The 18,421-nt window shown below is 40.7% G+C and overlaps 1 protein-coding gene across 5 annotated transcripts in view; it reads right to left on the reverse strand.

Moving 5' to 3' along the window:
- Positions 1-18,421, reverse strand: part of TP53BP1 (tumor protein p53 binding protein 1) — a 108,152-nt gene that overhangs the window by 41,601 nt on the left and 48,130 nt on the right. For all 5 annotated transcript variants that reach the window (XR_013395534.1, XM_015142058.3, XM_015142059.3 and 2 more), the window contains one exon: positions 7,309-8,635. Coding sequence is in view for 4 of the 5 variants with exons in the window: in XM_015142058.3 (XP_014997544.3) it covers positions 7,309-8,635 (1,327 nt within the window). In the remaining variant the exon portion in view is untranslated. The remainder of the gene's footprint in view (positions 1-7,308; positions 8,636-18,421) is intronic.

Below are 18,421 nucleotides of genomic sequence, written 5' to 3' on the forward strand. Positions count from 1 at the left end.
GAAAAGAAAAAAGAAAGAAAAAATGATTTAAAAAAAAAAAAAACAGAGGTATAAAATAAGCAAAAATAATGAGACCTGCAAGAAATATTTCAATTACTTTTTTCCTTTGCTCTCAAATTCTGTCTCATTCCCACCACCCTCACCAGGCCTCCTGACTAGCTCCCTTCTATTGTCTCTGCTCTCTTCACAGTCAACAACTATAGTACTGACACAAAGTAGACAACTAGAGGACAGGCAAATAAGGAAAGCCCAAAGTCTGCAGGACCTGAGGAACCTGGAGTCAAAAGGAACCCAAACATTTGAGCTCCAAGACAGTACATCAGGGGATATTTAGCAATACAAATTTGGACAGTTTCAAATCAGAACAACATAATTTTGTGCAATGCTAACCTAAGGAGTTTGTTTATATGCCTTAATGGTCTGTAGGATTCTCCAAAGCAAAGTCAGAAATTAATACTTACAATGTACAATCTAATCAAAGAGATGACAGAGGATCTCACAGGTTAAAGGACTTCAAGATACTGACTGGTTCTAGCATAGAAATCTAAGGGTTTCATGGTTCAGCAGTACTGACCAGCATTTGCTCTAGGCCAAAGTGTAATGTTCATACCTAAATCTCTGCACAACAGTAAATCCCTCATATATAAGCATCACCAGTGTACACATTTTAGTTATTAAATTATTATAAATAGAAAATATTTGTCAAGACATAAAGCTACCTTCTACCTACGTCTCAGTTCCAAATTTTTGCTAATCAGAACTAGAAAACTGTCAAAAAATCACATTTTCTAAATTCCTAATTTATCTCTTTTAATAAAATGATACATTTGGGAGAAAGTAAGAACTGTGCCAGACTGCCCTCTTAAAACTAATGAAAATTTCTTCTTACTTTCCTGGGATGGCTCAAATTAACTATAATCTGGCATACTCAGACACTACTACTTATGAAAGTAGTTTGTTTCTTTCATCTTTTTCCACTCCTATCTTTAATAGCAAGCACCGTGATAATTTTTTCCTTTAAAACAAAACAAAACAAAAATCTCTTACATCTACATGTAAGAGAAAATGAATTAGTAATCTGAGGAGATAAACAGAGAAAAAGAAATGGTCTTTAGAAATAAAGGATTAAAGTACATATGCTCAGCTAAAGAAACTGTAAAGAGGGGCCAGGTACCATGGCTCACACCTGTAATCCCAGCACTTTGGGAGGCCAAGGCGGATGGATCACTTGAGGTCAGGAGTTCGAGACCAGCCTGGCCAAAATAAGGAAACCCCGTCTCCACTAAAAATACAAAAATTAGTTGGGCGTAGTGGCAGGTGCCTGTAATCCCAATTACTCGGGAGGCTGAGGCAGGAGAATTGCTTGAACCTGGGAGGCGAAGGTTGCAGTAAGCCAAGGTGGTGCCACTGCACTACAGCCTGGATGACAGAGTGAGACCCTGCCTCAAAACAAAAACAAAAACAAAAACAAAAAACCTGTAAACAGTATGAATGAAGAATCTCAACATTACATCTAACTGGCAAAGACATCCACCATAGTTACAGAAAAAAGAGAAATGGGTCAGGTAGATAAGCATTCATTCTGCGGTAGCCCCTTATAAAGCAAGTTGTTCTAATAAAGAACTTAGAAGAGATACAGAAACTTAAAAAACACCTTGCAAAGCCTCATACATTCCAGACTTCTGAAAATGTGCGTGAAATCTTTAAGCAGACCTTTCTATGTGACATATTATATTATGCAAATACTATACGCAAGCATTAATTGCTGAAAATATATCCCTGTAACGAGGTTTCCTTTGCACAGTATTACATAAAACTTATGAAAAGTAATTGTAGCACCATTTATCTAACTGCATTACTATAACCTAATGGAAAACTGAGACTTTTACAGGCCCTAGGGACAGCACTGCCACTACTCTCCTCAGGTCTCCAATGCCTCATTCCTGGGTTATTACCATAGCCTATCAATCACTTCCTCTGCCTAAAGTCTCCCACTCTCCCTAACCCCCATTCTCTCTGCACACTGTAACCAAAGCAGCCTTCCTAGAAAACATGGCTTTGTTAGCTCCTGGTCAAAAACCTCCAAGGTTTTCACTAGAAGACAAATTCCTAACTCTACAGTCAGCATTCAACTAACTAGTAGCAGCCTATATCTCCAGTTTTTCTTTAATTATTCACGTTCATAAAGCTTCTATTCAATGTCCTCCAAACGTTTCCCATTTCTATGCTTTTGTTCCTTCATCTGGAAAACACCACCAATCTACTCAAATTATTGCCAAATCCTTAAAATTACATTTGCTGGCATAGTTTATCCTTTTAGATTTATGGAATTTTCCACATATTCCATTATTTCTCTAACATTTAGCACTCCTACATTATTTAAATTATCAAACCCTTCTTGTTTTTCCAGATAATCATGGGCTATCATGTTGTATGTCAGCATACCAAACAATGAAGAAGGATACAAAGGAGGAAAAAGGAAACTCAATACTAATTTTGAAACCACCTGAGTGGGAGTATGTCCTTTAAGGACTTTAGAGAATAACTCCAAAGCAGTATTTAAAACTCTAAATGTTAAGAAGGTCTCTCTTAATTTTCTGTTACAGTTTTAAACCCATTTTTCTTCTTTGTTCTTAAAAGAACTGGTTACATCTAAGAATTGATTAAAAGCCATCTAGTTAAAAATGTAAGAATTTATATATCAGGCGATATCATGCATGAACAGTCTACCCTAAAAGTCTGCCTCTGACATTAATAGCCAATTAAGATGGCATTTTATCAAGTAAGCCAATAAAGGTTATAACTAGAGCCTAAAACACATCTAGCTGCCCTGATCATTATTAACTATTACAGACTATTACTTATGGATTTAATTAAAGACTTACTGAACTCATTACAGTTTTTCACATCATCAACCCACCAAATATTTGTTCTGTGTTGAATAAGATTGGGTTTCCAAGCACCATCTTGCTTTTTTTCGAGTTTAAGAGGAACTCTCCATAGACAGATACTTGAAGAAGTCTCCAAACTGCTAACAGTGATAAGTTATCTATAAATGGAGACATTTAAAGTAATTCTCTCTCTCCCTCTCTGTACTCACTCTCTCTTTTCCTTCCAACTCCCTCTCCCCACACCCTCCCCATTCACAATCTCTACTTTGTATTGTTTGAATGTTTTTCAAAATTAAGCATGCATTATTTATGTATTTATTTATTTACTTATTTATTTGAGACAGGGTCTCACTCTGTCGCGCAGGCTAAAGTGCAGGGGTGCAATCTCAGCTCACTGCAACCTCCGCCTCCCGGGTTCAAGTGATTCTCATGCCTCAGCCTCCTGAGTAGCTGGAATTACGCGTGCATACCACCATGCCTGGCCAAGCATCTATCTTTTTAAAAAATCAATAAATCTATTAACAACAAAAAAGTGCTCTTCTTAGTAGATGAACAAATGCAAAACTCTCCCAATTCATAGTTTTCATTCTGTCTTTTCAGACTGAAGAACCGTTACTTTTTAGATTACTATCATTTAAATTTGGCCAGGCCCAGTAGCTCATACCTGTAATCCCAGCACTTTGGGAGGCCAAGGCAGGTGGATTACTTGAGGCCAGGAGTTCGAGACCAGCCTGGCCAACATGGCAAAATCCTGTCTCTACTAAAAATACAAAAATTAGCCAGGCATGGTGGCACATGCCTGTAATTCCAGCTACTCAGGAGGCTGAGGCACAAGAATCATTTGAACCCGGGAGGTGGAGGTTGCAGTGAGCCAAGATCATGTCACTGCACTCCAGTCTGGGCAACAGAGCAAGACTCTGTTCCAAAAAAATAAAAATAAAAATAAAAATAAAATTAGTCTCTCAACATTTAGCAACTAAACAACTATATTTTTAAGTATAAAATAATATTTTTCTGTTCTTTTTGCAATGCTCTTCTGAATGATTTATACAATTCTCTAAGTTAAAAACTATTATTCTCGGTTGAGCACGGTGGCTCATACCTGTAATCCTGGCACTCTGGGAGGCCAAGGTGGGTGGATTGCCTGAATCCAAGAATTTGAGATCAGCCTGGGCAACATGGCAAAACCCTGTCTCTACAAAAAATTAGCCAAGCATGCTGGTATACGCCTGTAGATACCAGCTTCTTGGGGTGGGGGGCTGAGGTGAGAGGATCACTTGAGCCCGGGAGGTCAAGGCTGTAGTGAGCACTGATGGTGCCACTGCACTCCAGCCTGGGCAACAGAGTGAGATAATGGCTCAAAAAAAAAAAAAAAGACAAAAAGCTATTATTCTCCCTTCATGTTCTAATTTATAGTTAAAATTATTTTTATTTCTTTAACTTCTCCTCATAAATACTATTTTCCAGCCACTGTCTTCATTGCTTTTTGTTTGCCCAAGAACTAAAATCATGAAATAAACACAAAAGCACTAGCATTTTCAATAATCTGGATAGTAATAATATTAATAAAATAGTAAGTTTTACTATGACAAAAAAAGCTGACTCTGCCAATTAACAATGTAAACAAGAATTCATGAAGGATAATATTAAAATAATAGAATATCTCAATGCTTTAGAAGCTTCTTTTGCATATAACTTAAAAGTACTCCAAAATAACTACATTAAAACAATCAACAAGACCTGATATTTTGTTGGCACAGGTCATTAGCAGCATTTAAATGTAATACAATTACCAAAATACTCTATTACAGAATTTTAGATTATTCACTTTATTCTTCACTACAGCTCTTCAAAATCAAATAAACTGTATTAAGTCTTAGTTTTTCAGCAAGAAAAAGCACAGCCAGGATCAGGAGACCTAGGTTCTAGTCCCACCTCTATCATTAACTAGCCAAAAGACGTTAAAAAGACACTAAATCCAATAACCCCTCATTTCCTTTTCAGCTCTAACATTTCTTATTCTCAAGATTTTAAAAAGTGCTAAATATAAAAGCTAATAAATAGGGACAACTTTTTTTTTGAGGCAGAGTCTCGTCCTGTCACCTAGGCTGGAATGCAGCAGTGCAATCTCGGCTTCTCGTGCCTCAGCCTCCAGAGTAGCTGGGATTACAGGCGCCCGTCATCATTCCAGGCTAATTTTTGTATTTTTAGTAGAGATGGGGTTTCACCATGTTAGCAAGAGAAGTACTAACCCCGTCTCTACTAAAAATACAAAAATTAGCTGGGCATGGTAGCATGCACCTGCATGTTACTCAGGAGGCTGAGGCAGGAGAATCGCTTGAACCTGGCAGGCAGACGTTTCAGTGAGCCGAGATTGTGCCACTGCACTCTAGTCTGGCAACAGAGCAAGACTCCATCTCAAAAAAGAAAAAAGGGACTGTTCTAGGCAAACCAAAAAATATGGTCACTATCATATATAAACTTGCCAAATACTGTTTTTTCATTTCATCCTAGAAACTTGTTTTCTTAAGTTTGTGTCTTGTTCTTACTTTGTTTTTGGAGCTTGTTTTGATTTTACATTATATTAACTCTTTTTTTTTTTTTTGAGACAGAGTTTCACTCTGTTGCCCAGGCTGGAATGCAGTGGCTCAATCTCAGCTCACTGCAAGCTCCACCTCCCAGGTTCACGCCACTCTCCTGCCTCAGCCTCCGGAGTAGCTAGGACTACAGGTACCCGCCACAACACCCGGCTAATTTTTTGTATTTTTAGTAGAGACAGGGTTTCACCGTGTTAGCCAGGATGGTATCGATCTCCTGACCTCGTGATCCGCCCACCTGGGCTTCCCAACGTACTGGGATTATAGGCGTGAGCCACCGTGCCTGGCCCTTTTTTTTTTTTTTTTTTTTTTTTTGAGACAGAGTTTGCTCTTGTTGCCCAGGCTGGATGGAGTGCAATGGCGCGATCTCGGCTCATTGCAACCTCCACCTCTCGGGTTCAAGTGATTCTCCTGTCTCAGCCTCCCGAGTAGCTGGGATTACAGGTGCCTGCCAACACATCTGGCTAATTTTGTGTTTTTAGTAAAGACAGGGTTTATCCAAGTTGGTCAGGCTAGTCTCAAACTTCTGACCTTATGTGATCTGCCAGCCTCCGCCTCCCAAAGTGCTGGGATTACAGGCGTGAGCCACCACGCCTGGCCTACATTATACTAACTCTAAGGATTCACAAAGATTGAATTATTTTCAGCTAATGTCATACTCTACAAATTATTTTATTTTTGGGAAACAGAGTCTCACTCTGCCGCCCAGGTTCCAGCACAGTGGCATGATCTCGGCTCACTGCAACCTCTGCCTCTCAGGTTCAAGCGATTCTCGTGCCTCAGCCTCCCAAGTAGCTGGAACTACCGGTACACATGACACCACACCTGGCTAATTTTTTGTATTTTAGTAGAGATGGGTTTCACCATGTTACCCAAGATGGTCTCAAACTCCTGAGCTTAGGTAATCCGCCCACCTTGGCCTCCCAAAGCGTTAGGATTACAGGCGTGAGCCACTGCACCCAGCCTACAAATACTTAGAAAGTAATCTATGTTTTCATGCTAAATTTCATAAAATAAAGAACAAGAACTAATACATTTTCCAGTTTCAGGTTTAAGAGACTTGTATTTTTTGAACCAAGTTTAGAAACTTTACTTAATGCCCATAAAATGGAAATAACTAATTAACAGGATACTCATCAACAGTTCTTAATGTGATTTGACCACATACAGTTAATCAAAAAAGATCCTTCTATTTCAAGGCAACTGTCAAAATCTATACACACAGAGCAAGGATACAATCTAAGTCGAAAAAAACAGATTGGCACAATTTCTAAATATTTTTTACCAAGTAGTCCTAAGTTATAAAGCTGATAAACCTCAAATATCTCTAATTGCACAAATACTTACAGCTATTAAAAAAATACAATCCAGGCTGGGTGTGGTGGCTCATCCCTGTAATCCCAGCACTTTGAAAGGCCAAGGCAGGTGGATCACTTGAGTCAGGAGTTCGAGACTCGCCTGGCTAACATGGTGAAACCCCACCTCTACTAAAAATACACAAAAATTAGCCAGACAGTGGCATGCATCTATAGTCCCAGGTACTTGGGAGACTGAGGCACGAGAAATCACTTGAACCCGGGAGGTGGAGGTTGCAGGGAGCTGAGACCGCACCACTAGCGGTACTCTAGCCTGGGCAACAGAGCAGGACTCCATCTCAAAAAAAAAAAAAGCAATCCAAAAAATTTAATTTCCCAATTATTATTGGTTGTTCATAAACATAAAGATAATGTTCACTCCTGACATAAGCATGCAGTTCTCGCCAACTTTCCATTCCAAATTATAATGTAGGTGGAGACAGAATAATCTACAATCACACTCACCACTAGAACTTTCACAGAAGCTTTGTGAGGCATGGGCAGAGGGCTTCCCCAGCTTCTGGGCCTCTGCACCTGAGCTTAGCTGCTTTGCATTAGCCATTTTTAAGTCTTCTGTTAACAAATTATTTGTTTTCTCCTGAGTTTGGGGCTGCCGCAACTCCTGGTCAAGTCTCAGAGGATCATCTGCTCTAACTAAAGGTAAGGGAGGCTGTGAAGAGTCTTCCTCTACAGGTTCTGCTTCTGCAGTCCCTGATTTCAGAACTCCTTCATATTCTACACTCTTTTCTTCCTTGGTATCTAATCTATTCTCAGCACATGGTTCTATTTCTGGAGCAACATCCTCCCATGACTGGGAATCTGAGCACTTCTCCACTCCCTCCAAAGGTTCACAAGAAACATCAACTCTAGGAGATGGCTCTTTCACATCTACAATGACAACACTGGAGTCCTCTGAAGTAGCTTCTTCCCAAGCTTCCTGATCCTTATGTTCCAATTCTTGGTCAAGTATCGCCAACTTTTGAGGGGAATCAATACTAATCACACTGGTTTCAACTTCCATAGCTTCTGAGCATTCTTTTTTGGGGCTTTCCTTTTGAAGACACAACCCTTGGGACTGAGTTTCAGTCAGAGAAAGGTGCAATGGGACACTCTCCATATTTTCTTCTTTAAGTTCCTCTCCTTGACTTTCACAAGGTGTCTCAGGGATTTCTTCCACCTCAGACCCTGAAGACCCCTCCTCTGGATGGTGTTCTTTAATTTCCATAGCTTCCTCCTGATCTAACACACTGGAGAGTGCCTCAGATCGAGTAGCTGGTGAAGGAACTGCCTGACTCCCCGAATCACAAGTGAGATCAATACAAACATCTTCCGCTACCGTTTCTTCTCTGCCCTTGCAACCAGTGGCTAAAATACTAATGTCATCCCTGGTGTCTGTGTCATCTCCCTTTGTTTTGTCATCATTCTGACTCAGTTGTACTTCACCATCCTGTGCTGGATTCATCAAGATACTATCATTTTCAGCAGGAATAAATTTAGAATTGAGAACTGGAGACATGGGTTCCGTATCCTCAATCTGTGTGTTTTCTCCATCTTCATCGATCCTGTGAGAACTCAAGCTCTCCATCTTTGGGGACTGACTATATTCACTTGTAGAAAGCATCAATTTGCAAGAATCCCCTGTCAAAGATAGCCCAAGATCCTCGGGGGAATTCTTTGGTTCAATCTCCGAAGTTTTAGAACATTCAACTGTCAAAGATGAACTATGCAAATCTCCATCTTTCTTCCCATCGTTTGATTGTTCTTCCAGACTTGGGGAGGGAATAAAAATGTCCTAAGGAAGAATAAAAAGACACAAATCGTAATTTATACATGATCATACATCTTTTATATCTAATCCCTGGATTCATATAAAATTTCTAAATCAAGTCAAATTTCTAAATCAAATTTTTAAATTCATATAAAATTTCTACATCAAATTTAAGAATTAAAGAACTCTAGGATAGCCAAGAGCAGTGGCACATGCTCCAGCCCATTTCAATTCTCACAAAGTGGGAATACATACTCATTTTACTTCACGATTTCAAAATATGCTAGCATTCAACACAGTGAAACCCCGTCTCTACTAAAAATACAAAAAATCAGCTAGGCGTGGCGGCGGGCACCTGTAATCCCAGCTACTTGGGAGGTTGAGGCAGGAGAATCACTTGAACCTGGGAGGCTGAGGTTGCAGTAAGCCGAGATTGCACCACTGCACTCCAGCCTGGGTGAGAGAGTAAGACTCCATCTCAAAAAAAAGAAAAAAAAAAAAAGCTAGCGTTCATAAAGCAGATATTAAAATCCAGTGGCCAGGTGCAGTAGCTCACACCTATTATCCCAGCATTTTGGGAGGCCAAGGCAGGTAGATCCTGAGGTCAGGAGTTCGAGACCAGCCTGGCCAACATGGTGAAACCGTGTCTCTACCAAAAATACAAGAATTAGCTGGGTGGGGTGGTGCATGGCTGTAATCCCAGCTACTCAAGAAACTGAGGCAGAAGAATGGCTTGAACCAGGGAGGCAGAGGTTGCAGTGAGCCAAGATCATGTCATTGCACTCCAATCTGGACGACAGAGCAAGACTCCATCTCAAAAAATAATAATAATAATAATAATAATTAATAAATAAAATAAAATCCAAAGGTTAAAATATCAATAGTCTACAGAGAAATACAAATTAAAATCACAATGAAATGCCACTACACGCAACAAAAGCAACTAACATAGGCCAGGCGTGGTGGCTCACGCCTGTAATCCCAGCAATTTGGAAGGCCAAGGCAGGCAGATCACCTGACGTCAGGAGTTCGAGACCAGCCTGGCCAACATGGTGAAACCCCATCTCTACTAAAAATACAAAAATTAGCCAGGCGTGGTGGCGAGCACCTGTAGTCCCAGCTACTCGCAAGGCTGAGGCAGGAGAATCACTTGAACCCAGGAGGCAGAAGTTGCAGTGAGCTGAGATCGTGACATTGCACTCCAGCCTGGGCGACAGAGCAAAACTCTGTCTCAAAAAAAAAAAAGCAAACTAACGTTAAAATAGTTCACAAAACAGCCAGGCATCATGGCTCAGCCAGGTGTGGTGGCTCACGCCTGTAATCCCAGCACTTTGGGAGGTTGAGGTGGGAAAACTGCTTGAGTCCAGGAGTTCAAGACCAGCCTGGGCAACGTGGCTTAGACCCCATGTCTACAGAAACTTTAAAAATTAGCCAGGCATGGTATTGTGCCCCTACAGTCCCAGCTACTTGGGAGGCTGAGGCAGAAGGATCACTTGAGCCACAGAAGTCCAGGCTGCAGTGAGCTATGATTGTGCCACTGCACACTAGCCTGGGAGACAGAGAAAGGCTCTGTCTCAAAAAAAGAGGAAAAAAAGGGCTCACAAAACCAAGGATTAGCAACGATGGCGAACAACTGCAACTCTCGTACATTGCTGCTGGGAATGCAAAATGTTACACTCACTTTGGAAAAACAGTATGGCAGTATCTTAGAAACATTCATTACTATATAACCTAGGCATTCTACTTGTAGGCATTTACCTAAGAAAAATAAAAATATGTGCCCACAGAAAAGATGGGCATCCAAATGATCATAGAACTATTATTCATAAGATGTGCATGCTGGCCAGGCACGGTGGCTCACATTTGTATTCTCAACACTTTGGGAGGTCAAGGCAGGCAGATCTCTTGAGGCCAGGAGTTTGAGGCCAGCCTGGCCAACATGGTGAAACCCCGTCCCTACTAAAAATATAAAAATTAGCTGGGCATAGTGGTGCACACCTATGATCCCAGCTACCCAGAGGCTGAGGCACGAGAATTGCTTGAACTCAGGAGGCAGAGGTTGCAGTGAGGCAAAATCACGCCACTACACTCCAGCCTAGGCAACAGAGCAAGATTCTGTCTCCAAAAAAAAGATGTGCAAAAGATCATAGGATTATTATTCATAAATTCATGGGGAATTATTCATATATTCACTCATATAATGGTCATATATTAATTATAATTGACTAGATTATTCAAAATAACCAAAAACTAGAACCAAATGTCCTATCAATTGGTGAATGAACAAACAAATTGTGGATACACATATTATGGAACACTATCCAACAATATAAATGCAATAAAATATGAATACGTATAATACAAGCAAATCTCAAAAATATGCTAAGTAAAAGAGCTCAAAAATAAAAGACCATACACACTTCCTGATTCCAATTACATGAAATTCTTTTCTTTTTTTTTTTTTTTAAAGACAAGGCTTCACTCTGTCGCCCAGGCTCTGGAGTGCAGTGGTGAGATCATAGCTCACTGCAGCCTCAATTTCCTAGGCTCAAGCAATCTCCCACCTCAGCCTCCCAAGTAGCTGGAAATACAGGTGGGCGCCACAACACCCAGATTATTTTAAAAACGTCTTTTAGAAATGGGATCTTGCTATATTGCCCAGACTTGAAACTACTGAAATACCAAAACTATACTGACAGAAAACTGATGTGTGATTGCCTAGGGCAGGAGAAGGGTACGTTGGGCAGCAGGGAGATCAACCACAAAAGGTTATAAGGAAACTTTTTAGGGTGAGGGAACTGTTCTCTACTTTGATGGTGGTGATGGTTACACAGCTGTACACATTTGCCAAAATTCATCAAAACATACATGTAAAATGACAATTTTATGTAACTAATACTTCAATATTTTTAAAGAGACATTAACATAAAACTTAGCTGCTTTTACATAAGAATTTACATTTAGTGTGTAATTTTGCCTAATGTAAATGATGTAAAACTCCAGACATAGATGGGTAGGCATTCATTTCCTACGTTTTGTTTTGTTTTGAGACAAGGTCTTGCTCTGTCACCCAGGCTGGAGTGCAGTGGCTTAATAATTGCTCATTGCAGCCTTGACGTCTTGGACTCAATTGATCCTCCCACCTCAGCCTCCCAAGTAGCTGGAACTACAAGTGTGCACCACCAAAGCAAGGTAATTTTTATATTTTTTGTGGAGAGGGTCTCGTTTTGTTGCCCAGGCTTGTTTCAAAATCCTGGGCTTGAGCAATCTGCCCACCTTAGCCTCCCAAACTGCTAGGATTACAGGTATGAGCCACCATGCCCAAGCTTTTTTTCCTATGATTTTTTAAGGGAATGAGGAATCAAATGGGTAGTCAAGCATTCTGTATATTCCATAACTTCTGGTATTTCAATGTCTGGTATTTTTGTTTATCCTATCAGATTGTAACTATGATCATAAGTTTGAATCTATTCATATACTCTCAGATATGACTGAGTATAAACCGGTTCAAGCCAGATGCAGTGGCTCTAACTTATAATCCTAACACTTTGGAAGGCCAAGGCAGAAGGATTACTTGAGCCCAGGAGTTTGAGATAAGCCTGCACAACAAAGTGAGACCCTGTCTCTACCAAAAAAAAGAAACATTAGCTGAGTGTGGTGGCACACGTCTGTGGTCACAGCTACTTGGGAGCCTGGATGGTCAAGGCTGCAGTGAGTAGTGATTGTGCCACTGCACTCCAGCCTGCACAACAGAATGAGACCCTGTCTCAAAAGGGGAAAAAAAAATGGTTCAACATTTCTGAATGGAAATTTAGGAAAACACAACAGCCCTGAAATCCTATATGCCATAATGCAATAATTCCATTTCTGGGAAATTAATCAATGAAAGCACACTAATATTTACCTACAAAATGGTTCACTGCTATATTATTATTTAGAATAGGTAACAATATGAAATACCTTAAATGGTTACAAATAGGAATTTTATTTATTTATTTTTTTTTTTTTTGAGGCAAGGTCTTGTTCTGCTGCCCAGGCTGGAGTGCAGTAGTGCGATCATGGCTCACTGTAGTCTTGACCTCCTAGACTCAAGTGATTCTCTTACCTTAGCCTCCCGAGTAGCTAGGAATACAGGCACACACCACCACACCTTATTTTTTAGATCTTTTTGTAGAGATGAGATTTTGCCATGTTGCCCAGGCTGATCCTGAACTCCTAGGTTCAAGCAATCTGCCTGCCTCGAACTCCCAGAGTGCTGGAATTACGGGCATGAGCTACCTCGTCCGGCCAAGATAATAATTTTTAAACTGTGATCTATCACATGATAGAATGTTTTATGGTCTACATAAAAGTATACAGAAGAACACTAAAAGATCAAAAAACATTTGAGCTCTAGCAAGAAGTTTCTATTTTAGTAAAAAATTATGTAGATATACATTGTAGTCTTTTTTTTTTTTTTTTTTTTTGAGACAGAGTCTTATTCCGTCACCCAGGCTGAAGTGCAGTGGCGCCATCTCCACTCACTGCAACCTCCACCTCCCAGGTTCAAGTAATTTTCCTGCCTCAGCCTCCAGAGTAACTGGGATTACAGGTACCCGCCACCACGCCCAGCTAATTTTTGTACTTTTTAGTAGAGATGGGGTTTCACCATGTTGGCCAGGCTGGTTTCAAACTCCTGACTTCAAGTGATCAGTCTGCCTCAGCCTGCCAAAGTGCTGGGATTACAAGCGTGAGCCACAGCACCTGGCCATTATACTCTTTTTACACATTTTATCATATATAATCTTCACGTAATTCTAGTTAATAAACATATAACAAAAAAAGCTAAGAGTTGGCCAGGTGTGACGGCTTATGCCTGTAATCCCAGCACTTTGGGAGGCTGAGACAGGTAGATCATTTGAAGTCAGGAGTTCGAGACCAGCCTGACCAACAAGGTGAAACCCCATCTCTACTAAAAACACAAAAATTTGTAGTCCCAGCTACTCGGGAGGCTGAGGCAGGAGAATGGCGTAAATCCACGAGGCGGAGCTTGCAGTGAGCTGAGATCCAGCCACTGCACTCCAGCCTGGGCGACAGGGCGAGACTCCGTCTCAAAAAAAAAAACACACAAAAATTTGCCAGGCGCATGGAGAGACTTCATTTCAAAAAAAAAAAAAAAAAGAGTTGTATTTCTTAGGTAGAATAACTAATGATCTTATTTTCTCTTTTTTCTTTTCTTCAAGATGGGGTCTTGCTTTGTCACCCAGGCCAGAGGGCCGTGGCACAATCATAGTTCACTGCAGCTTCAGACACCTGAACTCAAGCAATCTTCCCGCCCATACTCCTCCCCTGCGCCCGGAGCTGGGACTACAGGCACACGTTGCCACACCTGGCTAATCTTTTTTTTGGGGTGGGGGGTAGAGACGGGGGTCTCATTACGTTGCCCAGGCTGCTGTCGCACTCCTGACTCAAGCTATCCTCCCACCTTGGCCTCCCAAAGCACTGGGATTACAGGTGTAAGCCACCATGCATTACCACATCTTCTGCAAGAAATATGTATTTTTTCCCTTGTTGCAAAAAATAAGTCATTTTACAAAGGCTCATAGATAAAACATCACTAATGTAAAGCTATAAATACCTTTTTTTAAATGAAACTCACAACATAAAATTAAGCCATTTTAAACTAAACAATTCAGGCCAGGCACAGTGGTTCACGCCTGTAATTCCAGCACTTTGGGAGGCCAAGGCAGGCAGATCACTTGAGGTCAGAAGTTTGAGACCAGCCTGGCCAACATGGTGAAACCCCATCTCTACTAAAAATACAAAAATGAGCTGGGCAAGGTGGTGTGCACTCGTTGTCCCAGCTACTTGGGGTGCTGAGGCACGAGAATCACTTGAACTCAGGAGGTACAGGCTGCAGCGAGCTGAGATTGTGCCACTGCACTCCAGCCTGGGCGACAGAGCAAGACTCCATCTCAAAAAAAAAAAAAAAAATCACACACACACACACAAAAACAAAAATAAAATAATTGAGTGGCATTTGGTGCATTTACAATGTTGTGCCACCACCACCACTATTCTAGTTTGAAAACATTTAATTGTCTAATTTGTCCTCACCAAAATTAATACATATATCAAGAATGAGAAAATGTTAACTATCAAACTATGTTCTACTAATCCTCTCCCCATCCCTCATATCCTGGTAAAGGGTCAAAGAGGCTATGCGATTGACAAGTTTATTAGGAAAGAAAGAAAAAAAATTGACAAAATTACCTTTATCCCAATTTTCTCTTGAATAGTAATAATCTCTTTACACATATTTAAATCTTCTAACATCAAAATTAGGTTGCCTTGGACTCCAGTAACCAAGGTACAAAAGAAATAATAGATGTACAAGGGTTACCCATTAAGAATAACACGTACAAGTTTGACATATAATGAAAAAAGTAGGGAACTTAACAAAAATGGAGGACTGAACATACACATATTCAGAGTTTTCTGAAAATCCATTAAGTAATGGTAAAGTGATTTTCCTTAAGCACAAAATTTCAAGAAAAAGAGAACAAAAGCCGGGCGTGGTGGCTCATGCCTGTAATCCCAGCACTTTGGGAGGCCGAGGCGGGCGGATCACCTGAGGTCGGGAGTTCGAGACCAGCCTGACCAACATGGAGAAACCCTGTCTCTACTAAAAAAATACAAAATTAGCCGGGCATGGTGGTGCATGCCTGTAATCCTAGCTACTTGGGAGGCTGAGGCAGGAGAATCGCTTGAGCTGAGGAAGCGGAGGTTGCTGTGAGCTGAGATCACGCCATTGCACTCCAGCCTGGGCAACAAAAGTGAAACTCCGTCTCAAAAAAAAAAGAGAAGAAAAGATAACTGCAAAAAAAAAAATCTGGAAAAGGTAATCTATTTAACAGAAGAGTGAAAGCTGAATTCCTAAGCCAGCAGTGGAGAAAGCCAAGAAACACCCAGAGTTATATCACAGTTCCAACTCCCATAATCTCACCCTGCCCCTCCTCTGCCCTGGAGAGCGTAAAATAGAGTGTCCCAGGACTGGCAGACAAGAGGCACAGTTATCAGGAAGTACAATGCTGAAAATAGGGAGATTAAATGAAAATCTACATATTGAATGAAACCTGCACCTGTCTCCCAACCCCTTCCCACCCAAAGCCCTCTTCCATTAATAGACTTCTAGTACAATGGCAGCCAAGCCTATACCCCACAAATAGGAGATGACAGATTTTCCTAAGGGATCTGACCAGGCCAAGATAAATCAAGATACTGACATTATGGGACTTCCAATAAAATGTCCCTGCGGATCACATTACAGCAAATCCCAAAAACAAGAAGACCCAACCACCAACTCAGAACTATTAATCATCTGTCTGATATTTCACTCTTGAACATCACCAAATAAACAAAGATTACCAGACATCTGAGGAAAGCCTCTAATTTGAAAGAGATCAAAACAAACAAAACTAAAGTCCATCTGGAAGAAACAGTGACTACTCCAGAGAGGAGAAAACTGTTATTAATACTGTTACAGAGATAAGACAGTATATCCATAAAATAAGAGAAATTGTATTTAAAAAATATATTCTGAAAAAAAATTTAGAAGTTAAAAACCCAAGAGTAGAAATTAATAACTAAGAGAAGAATTAAAAGATGGTTGAACTGGGCAATTGCACCTGTAAGTATACATAAGAGAAATAAAACCATGTTCACACACAAACCTGTCCGTAAATGTACACAGCAGCCTTATTCACAATAGCCAAAAGGGGAAACAACCCAAATGTCCATCAAATGATGAATCGATGAGTAACTGTGGCATATCCACACAATGGTATTATTCAGCAATAAAAAGGAATGAAGGCCAGGCACGGTGACACACACCTGTAATCCCAGCACTCTGGGAGGCCGAGATGGGTGGATCACCTGAGGTCGGGAGTTCAAGACCAGCCTGACCAACATAGAGAAACCCTGTCTCTACTTAAAAAAAAAAAAAAATACAAAATTTGCCAGGTGTGGTGGCGCATGCCTGTAATCCCAGCTACTCAGGAGGCTAAGGCAGGAGAATCGCTTGATCCTGGGAGGCAAAAGTTGCGGTGAGCCAAGATCACGCCATTGCACTCCAGCAAGGGCAACAAGTACAAAACTCCATCTCAAAAAGAAAAATAAACAAACAAACAAATAAAATAAATAAAGGAATGAAATTCTTTTTTCCTTTATATTTTTTATAGACAAGGATAGATCAACAGAAAAAAAAGGAATGAAAATCTGACACATGCTACAACATAGGTGAACCCTGAAAACATTATGCTAAAAAATGAAAGAAGCCATTCACAAAGGTTATGTAGTTTATAATTCCATTTATATGAAACGTCCAGAATGGGCAAATCTATAGAGACAGAAAGTAGACTGGTGGTCTCTAAGAGCCAGGGGTAGAAGAAAGGTTGAGTGAGTGCTAATGGGCATGGGTTTGGGGGAGGTGATGAAACTAATCTGAAATTAGAACATGGTGATGGTTGCACAACTCTATTAATATACTAAAAACCATTGGATTGTGTACTTTAAATGGGTAAACTGAATGGTATGTGAATTACATCTCAATATAGCCACTGTTTTTTTAATGACTGAAGAAATCACCCAGAAAGTTGAACAAAACGAGACAGAGATGATCAAAAGTAGGAGACAAAATAAAATTAGAAGACTTCTAGGAGTTTCAACATCCAAACAACAGATAGTCCATTAAAAAAAGAAAAGGAACAGAGAAAACAAAGGGAAAGAAATTAAAGAAATAAATTTCTGGCCCGGCGCGGTGGCTCAAGCCTGTAATCCCAGCACTTTGGGAGGCCGAGACGGGCGGATCACGAAGTCAGGAGATCGAGACCATCCTGGCTAACACGGTGAAACCCTGTCTCTACTAAAAATATACAAAAAAAAACTAGCCGGGCGAGGTGGCGGGCGCCTGTAGTCCCAGCTACTCCGGAGGCTGAGGCAGGAGAATGGCGTAAACCCGGGAGGCGGAGCTTGCAGTGAGCTGAGATCCGGCCACTGCGCTCCAGCCTGGGCGACAGAGCGAGACTCCGTCTCAAAAAAAAAAAAAAAAAAAAGAAATAAATTTCTTTGAACTGAAGGACCTGAGTTTCTAAACTTGAGAGGGCCTACCAAGTACCTAATACAATGAATGAAAATAGACCTATCCCAAAGGTCTGGAAATTTCAGAACACTGGGAACAAAGAGAAAATTCTACAGGATTCCAGTAAAGAAAAAACAGATCACCTACTAAAAGTCAAGATCAGATTGCCTTCACACTTTGTTTTTTGCTGCTGCTGCTGTTGTTTTGTTTTTTCGGTAGAGACAGGGTCTGGCCATGTTGCCCAGGCTGGTCTCAAACTCCTGGCCTCAAGTGGTCCCCCCACCTTAGACTCCCAAAGTGCTAAGATTACAGGCATGAGCCACCACGGCTGGCCTGGCCCTCATACCTAACAGCAGCACTGGAAGTTGGAAGACAAAAGAGCAATGCCTTCAAAATCTTTAAAGGAAAATTATTTCCCATCTAGAATTCTATACTCCTGCAAACTACAAATCAAGTGTGATAGCAGAATAAAAGCTACTAAACAATGTCCCCCACCAAAATGAGGGAGTAAACCAAGCAAGAAGATATGAAACCCAAGAGGTATCCAACACAAAGACAGGTAAGGAGAATCTCCAAGGATGACAGTGAAGGGAGGTAACAGTTATGCACCAGGAATAGAGGGCAACAGTACAGATTAGAAATCAGGAGGGTCCAAAAGAGGTTTCTCCAAAAAGATGAAACAGAAAGTCTAA

The sequence above is a fragment of the Macaca mulatta genome, chromosome 7 (assembly GCF_049350105.2).
Source record: "Macaca mulatta isolate MMU2019108-1 chromosome 7, T2T-MMU8v2.0, whole genome shotgun sequence".
NCBI classification, from domain to species: Eukaryota; Metazoa; Chordata; class Mammalia; order Primates; family Cercopithecidae; genus Macaca; species Macaca mulatta.